The 17,897-nt window shown below is 41.3% G+C and overlaps 1 protein-coding gene across 1 annotated transcript; it reads right to left on the bottom strand.

Annotated features, from left to right (window-relative positions):
* Positions 1–6,611: 6,611 nt before the first annotated feature.
* tsr1 (TSR1 ribosome maturation factor) lies at positions 6,612–16,327 on the bottom strand. Its single transcript, XM_029447209.1, has 15 exons — positions 16,149–16,327; positions 14,619–14,722; positions 14,306–14,534; positions 13,799–13,933; positions 13,187–13,641; positions 12,345–12,489; positions 11,693–11,874; positions 8,883–9,100; positions 8,610–8,769; positions 8,408–8,518; positions 8,153–8,285; positions 7,446–7,562; positions 7,187–7,327; positions 7,003–7,077; positions 6,612–6,912 (listed from the first exon to the last, which is right to left on the bottom strand). The coding sequence occupies exons 1-15, from the start codon at positions 16,273–16,275 to the stop codon at positions 6,734–6,736; spliced, it is 2,511 nt and encodes an 836-aa protein (XP_029303069.1). The 5' UTR covers positions 16,276–16,327; the 3' UTR covers positions 6,612–6,733.
* Between the last annotated feature and the right edge of the window lie 1,570 nt (positions 16,328–17,897).

Genomic DNA, 17,897 nt, shown 5'->3' with positions numbered 1-17,897 from the left:
TTTTTAGAAAGCTCATACCTCGCCAATATTTCAGGCTATATATCTTACAGTCAGCACGATGGTAGAGATTATTTCCAGTTCGTCCAGTAACTAGCCAAGCCGTTATCTTACAAACCGTTAACTTATACATCATATTAAATGGAAAACCTACAAAAAATATGGCAACCCTTTTTACAAAACAAGTAAATATATATTTTTTAATATAGTTTTATATTTTCGGTAATATACATTTGACAACAGTTAATTGAGAAGATCACTATTTGTTTGTGTCTGTACAGTGAATATGAAGCTACAGCCAGCAGGTAATTAGCTTAGCTTTAGCATACAGACTGGAAACAACTAGCCTGGCTCTGACCTCTAAAGCCCAGAGCCCGGGGAGCTGATTACAGTTTTTTATGCTAAGCTAAGCTAATTGCCTGCTGGCTCTAGCTTTATTTTTAGCTCTCAGACATGAAAGTGGTATCGATCTCTCGGCAAGGAAGCAAATAAGCATATTCTCCAAAATGTTTAGCTATTCCTTTGAACCAACAATGGGTGCATTAAGTTGAACCTCCACATTTACCAGCCTGATGAAGGTAAGAGAGCTGAAAACAATTGAGGAACACAGCATTGTATTGGGAAGATGTGCAGCAATGCAAAATAGTGTCATATTTGATACTGAAGTGAAATAGAAAGTTTGACTTTTCATAACGGAGGGATGAGGACGCACTCTTTAGCTACAGTATGTATCAACAAGACTGTAAGAAGCTAACAAAACCACCTTAAAAGGTCCAATTAGTGGCTGTTCTGGAGCTTTTGATCGTTTTACAGAATTTTCTTCAGACGATGAAGTTTGCCCAGCTGTCAAACTGTTTGGTGTTACAGTTCAACATTTTCCATTTTTCTTTTGCATTTTAGGGACAATAAGGTTATTAAGAATGAAGGGTAATGGACCCTCTGTTGAGACGCTTGTGTCAACTGCTGTTTTCCAAGGTTGTGTTTCTGGAGACCTGATGAATGTAAATGACCTCGTAACTTTGTAATTTACCTCATATCTTTGCCTTTAACTGCGTCTATATTGTCCCATTTTCACTCTCCTCCTGAGGCAAATATCTGCTCATTAGCAGTTAAATGCTCCATTGTGTTCACAAGCTAGTCATCAACTCTGTCTGTGTACTGTTTGGTGATGAGCAGGTAGCAAACAGTTGGTTTGTAGAGCTTGCTGAAGAAACTTCTTGATGTGTCCAAAAATGTTGCTGGTGACAGTGGTGAGAGCAGTAAGACTAAGCCAAAACCGTAAAGTTGCAGCCAGAAAAGCAAAACAATGAGTTGAAAGATGCTAAAACTCTTTGTAAAGCTGAGGAACTGCAGAGTCGGGTGATAATTCTCTGTTGTTTTATTACTACCAGCGAGCCCTTTCACATACAAGTAGTTAACATTGATGTAAAAATATTGTTGTTAAGTTTTTGGCAACTCATTGCAGCTCAAATACCAGCAATAAAAAAACTATTTACCTCATAGAAGATTTTATTGATATTGAATCAGAGAAGTTCAAGTAATGCACACTTCAACCTTATTTACCAGCATGGCCTTGCTATCTTAACCCTGCCTACTTTTGCACTACAGTGTGAGTATATGACTCTGTTAAAATGTGTATAGGCCAGTCCAACGGGCGTCTGTGCAGCACATGGCTGTCCGATGCATGGTCTCTGCTCCCTGGTCTCTCCTCATTAGCCTCACACAGTGCAGCCATTCCCTTCTCGCCCCCTCACCTCCTCCCCCTCCCCTCCCTCTCTACCTTCCACTCACAGTACACACACAAGGGGAAGAGCGAACCTTTTGTTTTCTGTATCCGACCTGCGCCCCGTTCCAGCCCTCCTCCTTTTCTCTCCTTCTCCTCTCCACTGACTAAATCTCTTTTCCGGCTTGATACTGCTGAAAACCATATGGTGTGTGACATCATCAGGGCAGGAAGCAGGGAGAGGGGAATGGTAGAGCAGGGGAGAGATTGGCTTGCCAGGTCTCTGTGCAGTGATGTCAGCAGAAAAGCACTCTGGGAGGCCCGTTGGGGGGTGAGAGCAGAGCAGGTTGGAATTTTTTTCATCTTCCACTCCCACCTGGATAATCAGTGGCTAATGGAGGGCAAGTAGAGAGACAGCAAACACCTTGAAGGCAACTTGATGTAATTCTTTAACATGTCAGGTCATGAACTTTCCCTATTGTGCCTAGTTTACATTCTTGTGCAGGTGCTGTTGCAACACTTTTCTCCAAAAATGTCAGAATCTGGATTAGAGGGATTTCAGTACGTTGCAAATTAGATTTGGGTCGTCTTTAGATGTCTTGGTCTCATCCTATAATGCTAAAAACCTTCTGCAGATCATCTGTCTACCTCTTCCTTTTAGTCACTGGCAGTTCCAATGTGCTCACCAGGCTTTTTGTCTGTAAACCTCCCTCCCTCCCGCTTTTGTTCTCTGGGTGAACTCTGCAGCTTTGTGTGAGATCTTGGTCTCCATAGCATGAGTACCGACCCATCCAACGCTCTATCAGCACACACAGAGATGCACATAAACACGCAGTTAGCCACTCACACAGTCAGCATCTCTCTCCTTCAAACACAAACACACATGCACAAAAATGCCCATCCCCTCTGATTAATGGCAGAGCTGGGGAGGGTGCCAGGCAAGGAGGGAAGGCATTAGAGGAGAGGAGGAAGGAGAGGCTGCTGCAGCTGTGGTTTTGGAGTCGGTCTCTGCACCCCCTTGCTGCCCCCTCTCTCCATCTCCTCTCTGGCTCCTCCAGGGACACACGCCTTGGCCAGGCCCCAGGAACCAGGGAGTCAGGACCAGGCTAAGGGGGAGAAAAAGGGGAACAAGAGAGGGAAGGAAGGATATCAAAAAAGAAAGAGAAAAACAGAGCTGACCTAATACGAAAGTATTGTCAGGCACCACCTACATAAACAGGAGAGTGCATGGGATGTTCCTTAAAAGATTTTATGGGCAAAATGGTACAAAGGATCACATTTCCAAAAACACTTGAGCCCGTTAAAGTTTATTTTTATTTTTGATACTGGTGCTGTCATTTGGTTTTATGCTGCAACAAAATCAGTATTCAATTTTGTCAGAGTTGAAAAAAACTAGATCTACTCAAGTACGGTTTTAAATAATAGCATTTTACTGAAGTATTTTTAGTCACCTAAATACTATTGTATTGTAGTTTTCACATTTGGCAACCTGCATAGTCTCTACAGGGAGAGCTGTTTAGCCAAGTACTACCTCTATGAGTATATACCAATATGTGCCACCTATAGGAAAGTCATGATAGCAGAAGTTTAGAAGGGCAGATGACGTGTCAATGTGGCCTCCTACAGGCAAGGAAAGTAAAGAACGGCTATAATTTTAACACTCACACGACCTGCAGTGAGTTTTACAACTGCAGAGTTTTCAGGGAATTCTACTTCAACTTGACTATTTGCTGTAAAAAATAAAACCAAAAAAATGAACACCCGTTACATTGCCATTGCCACACAATGCTGATTAAGGCTATCGCCGCCAGGAAAAGCTTTCTGTATTTCCCAGCATACTGGAGTTGTGGTGTCTGACTTTCCCGTGCCGACGCATTATGCGTGCAGGTGAGCTCCTCCGTCCCCAGGACTGCATTTTATTTTATTTTATTTTATGCTGCTCTGTCGCTATGTCTCTCCTATATATTGTTATTACTCAAACTGCCAGAGGGGGGAGACAAAAGTTCTGCACTCCAGCTATAATGTACAGTATGTTAGCTAAAGATGGCCAGCGCCATTGGTGCGTTAAGTGTAAGAAATGTGATTACAAGCAGAAGGTAGGCTATTCAAATTCCTTTGTGCGCAGACTGTGAGCCATGCTCTTAACTTTGTCAACAATCGAACGCTTACTGCCCTCTGAGCAGCTGACTGCAACTTGCTGCAGTGAATTGTTCGTCCTCCAGCATCAGAACACTGCACTTGTACTGGGTATTAAAGAAAGTGATTTCCTCGGCAGAAGGGAATCTCTAAGTTTGCCAAGAGCATTTCTAGTGACTTTATTCCACAATCCACTGTTACTTCCCAAGGAAGATTTGGAATGATGTGGGTGGATGAACCCAAGAGAACAAACTTGCTTCTCATTTGAAATCATGTCAAAGGCTCTTATAATAAATTTTGCATTAATGCGTACAGAGATGGAAAATTTCCTTTTAACAGGAAAGATGTGATTCTTCATGGTTGGAGGAGGTGTCTACAGCGGGCTCATCCTTATTACATTTGAGATAAGCTTGTCAGCTCTCCACTTCATGCTAACTCTTTACACATTAGCCTATGGCTTTATTGGTGGCCTGACTCAACATATGTTTGGGTATGCCTGTGCGTGCTTGAACCCAACGTGTGATCTGCTCACCCCCACTGTCCTGCAGTCCTGGGTTAGTAAGTATTTGAGGCCTATTCTCTGTCTCCTCTCCCCCACTACTCTCAGTGTTTTATGGGCTGTGTGCTGCGGTGCAGTGACCTCGCTCTCACCCCGGTGCCACCCAGCCGGTGCAGGATTCAGGCTTGCATGGCCCCTGCCAAAACCCCATAGCGCCACATCTGCAATCCATAAACGCCAGCCACTCTCGCTCTCCTACTCCCTCGCCCACACTGCCTTAGACTCTCACACTCCTCCATTTCACTCTCTCTCTCTCTCTCTCTCTCTCTCTCACTCTCTCTCTCTTTCTCTCTCTCTCTCTCGCTCTCCCTCTCTCTCTCTCTCTCTCTCTCTCTCTCTCTCTCACCCACTAACCTTTTATTTAAATTTTCAAATTCTATGCATCCCCCTTTTTTGCATTCCTTTGACAGCTTCCTCCCACCACTTCTGGTTTTATTCATGCTGAACATCAACTGGCTCTTCCCTTATCTCTCACTCCCTCACTGCCCCTTTTCTCTCCTTCCGTTTCTTTATCCACATCCAACGGAAAAATCTCTCACCCATTATATCTTCAGTGGGAGCCAACTAAGTGTGGTGGCAGTGAACTGGGAACCACAAGACATTCCAGATCCAAACAGCACTAAGTCACCAGCGTTCATGTCTTCTGACGGTGGCCTGTGCCAAACACACACTTCACTTATGGGCTGGATTCAGCCTTACCACGTCGCAGTTGGTCCCCTAAATGTTTATCTGTTTCAAATTGATAGTGTCAGGGAAAAATGTAGTGTGCGCATCGAAACTACCATTTTTGTACATGTGTTACTTTAAGAGCATTATCCATCAAGGGGGTATTGAATTCCCCCTCCCCTCACCATGAACTGCTGGCCAGCAGAACACCCCTCCCCTCAGCCTTAACAAGATGTGTTCAACACATCACTGTTACTGTGCCCTTGCCTTAATACATGTTTTTAAAAAAAATGGTAAAGTAGGAAATAAATTGAGTGTTACCACAAAACTGTCCAGAGCTCCAAGCTTGCCCCCCATGGGCAATAGAGACATTAGTCTTTCTCGATTGTATTATCTTTTTTCTTCAACTCTTTGCACACAGTGAACTTTCGCTACCCTTCGTTTCTTGGATCATGTTCTCCTTTCCATCCCAAAGTCTTCACCTTCTGGTTTCCCAGACATATTGGCATGCCTCTGTTTTGCAGTCCCAACACAGCCCAAGGATGAATCATATGATCATGTTGCTGCAAGCATGCAAGAGATTAGTTTTATGATAAATAATGCAATTCATAAATCTGTGTTTCGCTAAGCAAGAAAGCATGGGACACAAAGCATTTCAGCGTGTGTGTGTGTGTGTGTGGAAAAAGAGAGAGCAGGGTGTGTGTGTGTGTGTGTGTGTGTTTGTGTGAAGTGGTCTATATTGCTGTTATTAAGTAAAGTACTATAAATACTTCTACTTTTAGATGCTCATACAAGTTTAGGCACACCACCAAATTATATCAATGAATCACAGGAACATGGAGCATGAGTGTGTTTAGAGAATTGTTTTTAAAGTTGCTTTCTTGCCGTCACACTGATGTAATTTTGTGCTTTTTTGAAGCTTCATACTGTAATACAATTGAGACTGGTGATTAATTAGGTCTTGGTAGGCTATTTTTTGTAAAGTCTACTGATAGACTTGTGATTTGTGATAAAAGATTATATAAATTAATAAACCTGACAGCTTCTATTTGTCAAATCTTAAAAGGCCACAAGTCAGTCAGACACATAAACAAGAATTTTTTGCTTAAAAAGTACAACTTTTTTTGCACAATTAAAGTTCTTCAGATATTAAACTTTATCTTTATAATGATATTGTCCTAGTTAGTACATTTAAGTTGTACTGAAGGCTTTAAACCACTTCTGCATGACTTCAAAGAGCTGCCTGTTTGGCACATGACTAATATAAAGACTATTATTGAGCTTCCAGTCGCTCCGGTAACAGTCGTCATTTATTTATAAAGTATTCAACCCATACACAGCTATTCATTCACTGATTTTTGACCCAATTTTAAACAAAGTTGTTAGTTGCTCAACAAAGTAGTGAAGAAGCTTTATGAATACCTATTCATCACTGCCATCTAGTGGCCGAAACAGACTCAGCAGCAAGTTAGAGGCTTCATTGCAAAATGCAACTAGATGGCTCAAGATAAGAAACAATAAACAAGGAGATACTTTGAATCAAAAGACTTATTTTTAATACACATTACACTTTCTGAAAGCTCATGTGATCACACTGATATAGAGTATTTCTGTTATTACATGTCCTGTGTCTGTCTTGCGTTGTCGCTCTACTATTCCATGTCCAAGTCGTCCATCTCCACAGTGACCTCTCTCTTGAACCAGGGTAAAGACATGGGCACGTAGGGGTCATATGTCCAGCGAGGATACACTCTCTTGTACAAATTCATCAGGAGAGTGTCTTGCGAGCGCATCTGATTATCAAATACACACTTCATGTGACCATGTGTTCCTGAAAAGATAAAACATGGCAGTCAGAATGATACAGATAACAGGCATTGCTTCTTCTGCCACCAAGTTTTGTTATTCTAAATGTTCTCACCTAAAGCCTCTTTGATGTGGCCTCTCCTACCCCACTTTGTCCGCAGCTCCACTGGCTTGAACCACATGATATCCTCTGTCATAGAAAGAATAAACAGCAAACCATGAAGCTGAAAGCCACAGAAGTCAAACGGTATGTACTATTCTCTAGTCATCGTAATAAAAGTATGTGAACATCCTCTTACCCTTGTTAAAGAACATGTAACGGACAACGGCAGAGCGGCGGTTAATTTTCAATGGGTGTCCACTCAGTACAATCCTCTTCAGCATAACACGCTGAGGGTTACAGCTGAGCAGACTGCCTGTAGCCACCAAGTCCTGGATGCCTAGAAAGACACAGTAACAAAAACACAATACAAAAAAGTGGATAATTAAATAAAAACAACAGAATGGATGATCCAAAGATTAAAAATCAAGATCGACACACAGAACCTTTCATCTTACCATCGTTCTTTTGTTTGAAGAGCAGGACTCCCGCAGGGGGGAAGGTAATGGGAGCGTACACCGACACCACGGTGGGGGCATTTGGCCGGAGGAAGCGCTCCATCTTATGCTTGTTAGCTAGAGAAGAGCAGAGTCGAGTTCAACACTCAACTTATTTACTACTGTAGCTTAATCTGTTTTAGACCACCTGCTTCTACATCCTTCTGCCAATACAGTTTTGAATAGAAGTAAGAGCAAATCCATAATGCTATCGATTGATGAATTAATAGTTTTGCATAAGACACTTTGCTATCACCAGAAAAGCAAGCAATATACTGAATCTGATGTCTTTTAAGTGACTGTAGTCTGCTATGGATAAAGGCATCACTACATTACTAGATAACCAAAATCATGTTCATCATCCCCGGCTTCTTGGGGATTTGGTGTCCTATCAAAGTGGAAATCATAACAATTCAATGTTGAAGCCCAGTCACAACACTAAATAAAAGTGCTGGTGGCTGCTGTTGGTTGTTGCCTCGATCGCATCAGTTCCATTGAAACTGTTATGTTTGTTAATGCTGGTGTGAGTGAGCCCTAATATGTAGCAGTCACTTAGGTTTTACTAACTTTGTGTAGATCTCAGTTCTTGAAAATATTATTGTTTCATGAAGAAGAGATTAAGTTTAGTATGCTGAGTGGCATGTTTGCTAGATTAACAGATGTTCTACCTGAAGTGTGCTGAGAGAAGATAGGAGATGCCCTGAACCTCCGAAATCCACAGTGGAACACCAGCTCCTCTTTGGACTTGATCGGCTCTGTATTGCTGGGGTGTCTCCTCACCAAGAGGTGCATCACTGACATCTGTGCACAGAGGGAAAAATGACAAGTCAGAAAAGTTAATAACAATAAAATGGTGGCGTCAGTGTGACTTGTCTCAAATAAACAGCTATAAGTCTTTCGGATGTCAAAAACGTGAATCGGACCTTCTGTTCATGGGGCAAGAGAGACACCATCATCAGAGGACTGCCTGACTGGACACTCTCCATCACAGAAGAAGGCACATCAATGATGTGCAGCGTAACATACCAGCCCACCTGAAACAGAAGGGGCAGAGTCAGTGAAGCCACAAATCTAAGATCTAACAAAAGTGCATTTACAATTGAAGACAGCCACTTTTCATTTTACCATGGCTCCCTCTTCCTCAGCTGCAGCCTCAGCCAGTATGCGGTGGCGAGTGCGTTCAAAGCTCTGGAACTGGAAGATGCGCGAGAAGTTGAGGGGCAAGTTCTCCATGGCGTCCCAGGGCGAGGAGCGGAAACTTTTTAGGCCTCTGTAGCGCTGGAACCTATGCAGAGGGCAGCAAAAGTAAATTTCTCTCAGAATTTGTTTGAATTTTAACCTAAATTCACAACATTTTCATATTCATTCATCATCCTAAATAAAAGAAGCAGAACTGACCTGATTCTAGCTGCCACGTCGAGGGGTGTGTCCACCTCATCAGGAAACATTTCGTTGGATCGAGCCTCACGGTAGCGTTTAAGGCCTTCTTCTTCTGCAGCCTCATCAATGTGCTCATCATAGCGCTCATCTACTCCAGTTCGCTCTGTGGCGCACACCTCTTCCTCTTCATCCTCCTCCTCCTCCTCTTCTTCTTCTTCTTCTTCTGAACCTGGATCCTGAGCAGAAAGCATACAGTACATATTGCTTTAATATGCTTCCATGTCCCCTTATATGTGACTATTAACTAAATGTAATTATGACATTGTGAGACACACTGTAGTTCTTGGAAGGGATCTCACTGGACTGAAACAACACGTTTCCTGTCTGCCTCTTGACTCTCCATTAAAATGGCCAAAGAACAACATGGTCACAACCTCTTGTGTTGCAGTGGAGCTATACTGTATACATCTCAAAACCTGGAAAATTAAAAACTAAAGTATTTGCATTAGCAGATACTTCTAAAGGCGAGACTTCTCTTTTTGGTCAATTGGGTGAACTGACACTTTCACTTTACCAGCACTGCTAGAGGCTCACTCTGTTAAAACTGTGAGTTATTACTTCTCATAGTTTCACTGTTCAACCCTTGTGCAGATACAGTACCAAATCAAGACATGAGTAGAAGAACATGTGTCTCTGCTGTTCTGTATAAGTAATACTGTTGTTACACTCCACTATTACAAAGCTATTTTTAGACATACGCAACGTTTTTTCCTAATTCACCAAGGGAGCTTTTTGCCTTCCTATTTTCTAAATTGCAGCCTTAATATTTTACGAACAATGGCCAGACGCACATGTTGGGAACACAAGTGCAGTCAAAGTGATTCTAAGTATAGAAATTGTATTATAGCCAAACATAAACAACACTGACCCACAATAAGAACAGTGTTTTGAGTGTGTATGCATGAATGTGATAAGGAGTTGCCAGAATTCAAAGTATGGGAACCCCTGGTTTGCATATATTTAAATTTTGCGTCGTTCCCAGTGTGTCTACATAAGACCGTCTACAGTGTTTTCAGAAATCTCCTCTTACAATATCTAGAAAATTCAACTTCCGTGGGCAATATTTTTGTATGAGGAAACGAATAATCAAAAACGACATGCTTTAAAGTGCTCCCTCAAATGGCAGATTACAGGCAGAGCCAGACACATGAGGGGAAAGACGCAGCATGGGGTTGATTCACAACCTCTCCAACATCCCTGCTGCAATGATAATAATCATTATCATTTGAAGTACCCTTTTCCCTATTGTTACCCTCTACTAAATACATATTCCTGTGCGTTAACCTTGACATCAAACACATGCTAATAACAATCACAGATCGTAATGAAGCTATTGGATAAGGAGAGTTTTCCCCGACTTCTTTTCAAGCAGAGCTGGAAATAAATAAATGGTCGACCCCTCCCTTCGTCCAGACGGGAAGTTGTGTTCACAGGACAGGAAGACAGGAGGCTTCTCTCGGGACTCCTGCTCCAAACACTATTGTTGTGGTGAGCAGCCTGGCACTGTAGGCCAGAGACAGACACTGAGAAAACAAACAGTGCCTCTCAGTTACGAGGTGCACCGACCGCGGGTCACGTATGCACCGCTCCAGCCCCGGAAACCACCGACACTGACTCATAGCTCCTCCGCAGATTACTCTCCTCATCCTCCTCCATAGGGTCACACTGTCTGGGTGCAACTGCACAGTTGCTATGACGACGCCGAACAGATTTACCCTCTTGTGCTGAAACTATTAATTGATGACTAAAGGAATGCGTTTGTAAATTGATAACAATATTTCTTTATACATTTGTAGACTGAAGCTTCTACAAGATGAGGATATGAGCATTTTCTCCAGCTCGTACCATTATTAACTAGGGCTGCACAATATGAGGGAAATGTGTGATATGCGATAACGTTGTTGAATGTCACGTTAAGGTTTCCTACCGAGACTCTCTTTCAACAAACTGAAGTGCAATTTAGTAGTCTTTAGCACCGTGTTTATCGTGCAAGTTGACGTCACGATGACAATATCAATCCCTGATTCGTCACGCCCCTATCATGTGAAGAAAACAAACGACACCAGCTAAATTACCGTGCGACTACCTGTGGTGATTTAAACACGGATAAAGGATTGCAGGTGTTGTCTATGCTAGCAGCTGTTTTTCAGTTAAAATCTGCATTTTAAAAAGCTATTACTGCCTACATGAGCAAGAGAAAGGTTAGAGGCATCAGCTCGACATGGAGCGGACGTTTGAAGGGATGGTTTGCAGCTTTCAGGGGGGCAATGGACATAAAAGGGAGAATGTTCCTGTTGTTATTTATGCTTATTTTGTTCTGCACAACTATTGGGAAGTTCACAAAGAAACTGTAAACGGACAAAGCATACTGCTCTCCAGTACAACGGGGACTTCCAGCCACCCAGCAGGGTTACAAGGGCGAGAAAAAGACAAGTAAGTGTGTGTGTGTGTGTGTGTGTGTGTGTGTGTGTGTGTGTGTGTGTGTGTGTGTGTGTGTGTGTGTGTGTGTGTGTGTGTGTGTTAGAGTAGATTAGACAATCTGCTTCCTGTTTACACCGGCACGCGCATGCCCAGTGGACGTGAATGGTCATGTGATATACACTTTCAGGCTTGTTAGTTTGAATGGAGATCATTTCTGAAAGTGAAAACGTTTGTGTGTACAGAGATCACTTTTAGCGTGTAACCTCAGACACCGACCACGAGCCTTTGTGCATCTCTGTCCTTCATTTCAAAGACTTAAAATGCTCAAAAATACTTTAAATGTGTACCTGGGACATATTGTCCTCATCCCCTCCATCCATGGCCTCGTCCAACATGTCGTCATCATCGTCATCCTCTTCACTGCTTTCTTCGTCTATCTCTCCATTCTCCTCGTCTTCAACAATCCAGGAGGCCTGGTAGTCTGATGTTCCTTTAGGGACCTTCATCACACGTTTGTTCTTCCTGGCCTCTAAACAGCATAATGAAACATAAAATAAACATTTAGAGTCCTTTCTTATTGTGGCAGGTTTAATTCTAATAGTCATTAAAAATATATATTATTATTATTATTATTATAATAATTCAAGAAAAGGCAATTAAGTACACATCATTTCTGGTTGCCAGAAAAGTTGTGTCAGGTACTTGAAGGCAATCAAAAATATTGCAAATACATATTTTTTCTTTGAGCTAACTGAAGGGATGTATTTACAAGGTTTTTTTCTGTAACTCCCTGGTCATGTTTATCCATCAAATCTATTTCAAATCTAATTATCTATCAAACTGACATGTGGCAAATCAGCATCATTTGTACAAAGTTTCCTGCCATGGTGACCTGTCCCACAGCGATGATTTGGTGTTAATCACAATACAAGATCGCACCAAAAAAAACTAATCTGTGATTGCTCTAACACAAATGATGTGTACATTCAGTTTCTGCACCTTCAGCTTCCAGGATCTCGGTCTCTGTTGGCCACGTCTGCTCTCCTGCCATGGGATCCACCTCAGCCTCTGCCTGCAGACTCTCCCTGCGGGATGGGTCCGCTTTCATGAGCACCCTCACGGGAGCCTCATCTTCACCTCCATCCTGTAGGAAACACAGATGACTGAGGTGAATGGGAAATGTTAAGAACAAACTAACTGACCAAAACAAAGTGTTAAAAGTCGACTTGTACCATTCGAGAAAATTAAAAGTGCACATTTGTCCATTATTATGCAGAAACACAACATTGACATAAATAGTGGCTCACATGATATTTACTGTTATGCAGTCAACCAAAGAAAATCTTGGTCGACTGAACTTCTCCCTTCTTTTCAACTGAAGGGAGAAGTGGTCGATGGATCTGCACATTATCTCTATATTAACTAGTCGTCCACGCCTTAATGAATTAAAACTTTTTAAAAAGTTAAATTAAAAAAGATATTTGCAACAAGTTAAATTATTTTTTAACAAATGACTTCATAATTACATGATAACAACAGAGCCCGTGCGCACCCGCCCATAATCAGGATTTCTGAAAATAGAACGAGACCGTTGAAGTTGTCAGGAGGGGATGCACCTGCAGTTACATTTTTAAACAAACCGATTAGGATATTTATTAGACCAAACCTGTTGAAATATGTCAATTCTGATATGCTCCTCTCCCTGAAAATAATGGATTAAGAACCGCATTCTCCATAGAAAAGTAACACCGGCGATTCTCATTGGTCAGACTCTACAGCATATCTACCAACCAACAGACAAGAAGGTGTCAGCCCTCAATGTTTAATGCCTCTTCACCTACCAGCATGTCAAAGTCTCCTTCCTTGCCAGACTTTGCAGTTCTGGCTGTAGTTAAGATGAGGGGAAGAGGGTCTGGTGGAGCATCAATCTGACTGAGCTGAAAGTCTCCGTGTCCGCTGATGTGCACCAGTCTGTCAACTTGTAAAGGACGGCCACGGACGTACCCGGAGACACAGAGGGTGCCCAGACCAGTTGGTCCACCACCTGTCCCCTCAGCAGGGCTGTTGGGCGTAAAAGTGACATGCTGAGCCAAAAGATGGGAACGTCTAGAGCGGAAACCGAGCTTCCTCTGTCTCTGAGTGCCCAGGTGTCTGAGAAGTAGAGTGCCATCCTGCTCCGAATCCAAAGGGTAGAGACGGGCGTCAGGGAAACGGATCTCTGTGATCTTTGACAGAGCTCTCTTGGACTCAACCCTCTTCTTCACAGGAAGATCGGACACACCCTGGCACACCAGTGCTACATGGGGAGAATTTAGGGACAGAGAGACAAGCACTTAGAAAATGTACACCATAAAAATTTGAAATGATGCATAGAATGTGCTGCAACGACAGTCTATCCCAGTGTCAATGGAGGAGTCTTACAACTCCAGCAGTGTGTTCAAGTTTATACCCACCATGACTGGGGAGGCCCTGGGCAAAGAGGCAGGAGAGACAGTAGTCTCCATAGCTGTCCCAGCCTTCAGTAGAGTCCAGCACAAACACAAGGCTATCTGCAATCTTTGCAACATCCAGTAAGGAGTGCATGTCAGCTGTCCAAAAAGAACATTAGAGAAGCTTCAGAATGGGACAACAATGCCCAAAACAAAGACAAAACAGTACAACAGATGCCTATAACACGGTACTTCTATAAATACGTGTTTTAAAAATATATATTTAATTTAAACAGTTTAATTGTATCAATGCCAATATACTAGACTATGCTTTGGGGTGAGTGAGTTCTGTTTTTTTAAGTCTATGGTTTTTATTTATTTATATTTGTTTAAACTAATGAACACATTCATTTACAAAAATATATATATTATTGCATTATTCATGCAAGAATTAACTGCTTTTAACTCTTAATTAATTTCACTTTAGTTTAGTTTTTTTAAAGAAACTGTTTCATATCACTCGATACTTACACGTGCTGAGGCTTAGAAAGGTGAATCTTTGCTTGAAACGAGGCAGAAGCAGCCCAAAACTGTCACTGACACCACTGATGCACTGCTCCTGATGCATGAGACCCCCAGCACCCTCTGCGCGTAGCAGTTTGGTAACAGCCCCAGCATCGACTCCAGCATGGAGGGACATCACAACGACCAAATGAGGAGGACCGTCCCTAGTGCCTAAACGTCGCTTTTCTGTTAGGACCTAAAAAGACAAGACACATGGAAACTCTGCAGCACCAATCAGGAATTCAAAGAAGGCTATTCTTTATGTGAAATAAAAAATTACCATGTCTTTCTTATTCCTGCGTAGCTGGTTGGCTTTGTGCCTTCTGTCCATCCTCTTATGCTCCTTCCTCTGTTTTTTGGTAAGGGCCGTCACTGACACTCTCCCTGAGAGACACAGAGATTTTTATTATTATGTTGCGCGAGATTCAAAGTGAAGTGATAAAATGTGTGTGCGTGTGTGTGTGTGTGTGTGTGTGTGTGTGTGTGTGTGTGTGTGTGTGTGTACAAAACTGCAACAAACTCTTTGATTCTGCTTTTGTGCTATGCTTTCTGAGACATTGTCAATGCATGAAGCTAAATACTACTACTTAATGTAGTAGGCTACCATTTACATGCCAAGTTTCCCTCCAAAAGGTAAAACATACGATGTAACTATAAGCTGTCAAGAAATCTGCCATAGATATGTGAACAGTGTGCGAACAAGATATTCACATGGCTTTCTGTCGGCTGTTGAAGTTATGATTGATGTCTCCAATATCTTTGCTGCTGGGTGGACAATATATTAAAAACACCTGTCAGGTCCAGAGCCCTGCAGTAAAGACGGTCTTGACTTTTGTGAGGCTTATAATGTTATGTTTGACTTTTTAGAGAAGTATTGATTCAATGGACATTTTTATACATTGTGCCATACTACACATGGGAAGGAATAGTTCTTATTTACTTGATAAACAAATAGTGTATAAATACTCAAATTTGAGATATACAGTATACACAAACACACAACAGTTTTTCTGACTATTTAAATGTGGAGTAGTTTTTGTTTATTGATCACATTTTCTGTGGTTAATTTCTATCTCACAAAACAGTTCAATAGGATCTTCTGTATAAAAGTAGACTGACAAAATGTCCATGCTTCTATTTACAGTGTGTTACTCAAACCCCTATATAACAATACATTTGAGCTTAGCTTCTCAATTAAATATGTGTATGTTGTTGTATGATGGCATAACAAACACTTGATTGGTATTGTTAGTTGCAGTGCTAAGGTGGCATTGTATTTATGGTCTACAATATTGCAATTATGTAATAAGAATACGTGCATGCAAACTTATGGAGGTACGAAAAAACTCTGGCTGGGAGCACTAGTGTAAAATATTATATATGAAAAATAAGAAATGTATTTATTTGTCATTCATTATGTTATAATTATGTTTACATTGTGTGATCCGTTTACTAAAGAGCCTAATGCTCATGATTTGTCAATTGCCATTTATTGTTGAGCATGTTATACTTCAATTAACGCACATATATCTGGGAGCCCTGATTGGTTCCCCGTGTTTTATAAGGTCACGGGTCAACTGGAGAAAGATGTGCGCAGTTTAGTTACAAACGTCAAGCGAGACACTGCACACTGTCGCGCGTCTTAGCCTAATTTCTTCCTAGATAATGTTAATATAAATGTTTTTACTGAACTGATGCCACGCTTGAATTCGCTAGAAAACCCAACACGTGTATTTGCAGAGTCCTGGCCACATCCACACGCAAACAGTAGCTGATAAGTAACAACACTTCATAACTGAACACGGCTCACCTTTGTTTTCTCTCTCAACTTCACCTTTCGTCCGGTGCTTGCCATGTTTATGGCCTTTATTTTTCTGTTTAAATATGCCGGCTCTGTGGCCCTGTTGTTTTTCCTCATTCGCAGCCATTTTCACCATGTGGGAAAGTCGGGCAATTTACTTCCGCACTCGCACCAGCGTCATCACAGAGACGCGTCTTCAGGCTTTCCGGAGAGATATTTCTTCAAAATAAAAGCATAGGTCATGATCATGTGAACATCATGTCATTTTCCACATCAATTTGCATTAATTAATACTGCAATATTACTGTATTTACTGATTCAAATTTAAGCAAGTAAAACGAGACCCTAACACACTTTATATATGAGCTACATTAGATTACAATATTTTGAAGAAAGTCTTATTAGTCTGCAAAAGTTTAAGAATGATACATTTGCTGCAAAGTAGGAGAAACACATTATAAAACTGTTTTCTACTCAATAAAATCTATACACATGTGAATATATATGATCTCAAATAATATAGTCATATATAATGTGTGAGCTCAAGCGCAATTCAGAAAATGTGTATCTCTTCTCTCTTTTATCATCCTCTATTATTTAATCCTCTTTCTCATCACTCTAATATAACTTGGCTTCTTTCCAGTCATCCAGTTATACAGTAAACAAATCTCTCTTTAAACAAAAAACACTCTCACTTTTGACCTGAAAGCGAAACAGTGAAGAAAGAAAATGAGATGTAGAGATGGAGGCAAGAAAAAGATATTAAGAAGCTAATGCAATCACCTCAGTCAAAATTGAGTTTGCAGCTTATACACCTGTTCTTTCAGAGAACAGATTCCTTAAATTACTGGGTCCCACACACAAAAAACAGCAGTGATTTCAGCAGTGAAAATGCAGAGTTTTTATATCTGGAAACTGCTATGGCCTTGAAGAAGTCATAAGAAAAAAGGGAAAGGAGAGATTACAAGAGGTAATTGAAAAATGTAACTGTCACTATCAACTTTATAATGATCATTATTGTTTATCTTAATTGTCCATTAAAAGTGAATTGGCTGTGCTTATACATTTTTCAATTAACAGATTAGAGATTAGAAATATAAAAAAGTCAACTCATTGGTTTGCAATTAAAGCCTTATATGGCCAGCCTTTCTGTTATGTAGTTCGATCAGGGCTATTATGAGCGCAAAACAGCCAAATGAACTAATGTCCCCTCTAGGATCTCCTCTCCTCGTGGAGAAGCTCCAAGTTGTGCAACACACATGCAGCACCAGTCACATGTGGCATCCAAAAGCCCTCTAACAGCCAACTTGAGTAGACCTTTGCCATTTGTTGGCTTTGGAACAGGGAGGTTATTGTACAAGCTGAGTTACCATGCAGATAGTGATGGCTAAAGATAAAAGGAGGGGTTGAACTTGAAGTAGAGGCTACATGTGTTTCTTTTCTGTTACATGATGCACAAACCCACAAAATGCATTGAATAAATCAGTAAAAAATATAGCTGACTTTCATGCACTGCCTGAAGAGAAAAATTGCATATTGTTGGTCTGCTGATGAAGGATTCTGTAAGTATGATGTATCATCTACACACCCAGTCACCCACGGAAACCTAGGAAACCTAGGCTTTGAGGAAGCCAGCATTAATGCTGCCAATTGTTGTAAACTTTTCCTGAAATCAAAACAATTCAATATTAATTTAATTATTTCTCTCTCAAAATCAGTTATGCGTGGGGGTTTGAGATCTGAGTCAGCAAAGTATCC

This window comes from Cottoperca gobio, chromosome 13 (genome assembly GCF_900634415.1).
Source record: "Cottoperca gobio chromosome 13, fCotGob3.1, whole genome shotgun sequence".
NCBI lineage: Eukaryota > Metazoa > Chordata > Actinopteri > Perciformes > Bovichtidae > Cottoperca > Cottoperca gobio.
The sequence above is the reverse complement of the archived record's forward strand: the minus strand, read 5'-3'. Positions and strand labels throughout refer to the sequence as shown.

Excerpts from the sequence above, each read along its gene's own strand:
- tsr1 (XM_029447209.1), bottom strand. The coding sequence starts at position 16,275 with ATGGTGAAAATGGCTGCGAATGAGGAAAAACAACAGGGCCACAGAGCC. Across the intron at positions 8,519-8,609 it reads CTGAGGAAGAGGGAGCCATG|GTGGGCTGGTATGTTACGCT; the intron begins GTAAAATGAAAA and ends CTTCTGTTTCAG. Across the intron at positions 8,286-8,407 it reads TCTTGCCCCATGAACAGAAG|ATGTCAGTGATGCACCTCTT; the intron begins GTCCGATTCACG and ends CTCTGTGCACAG.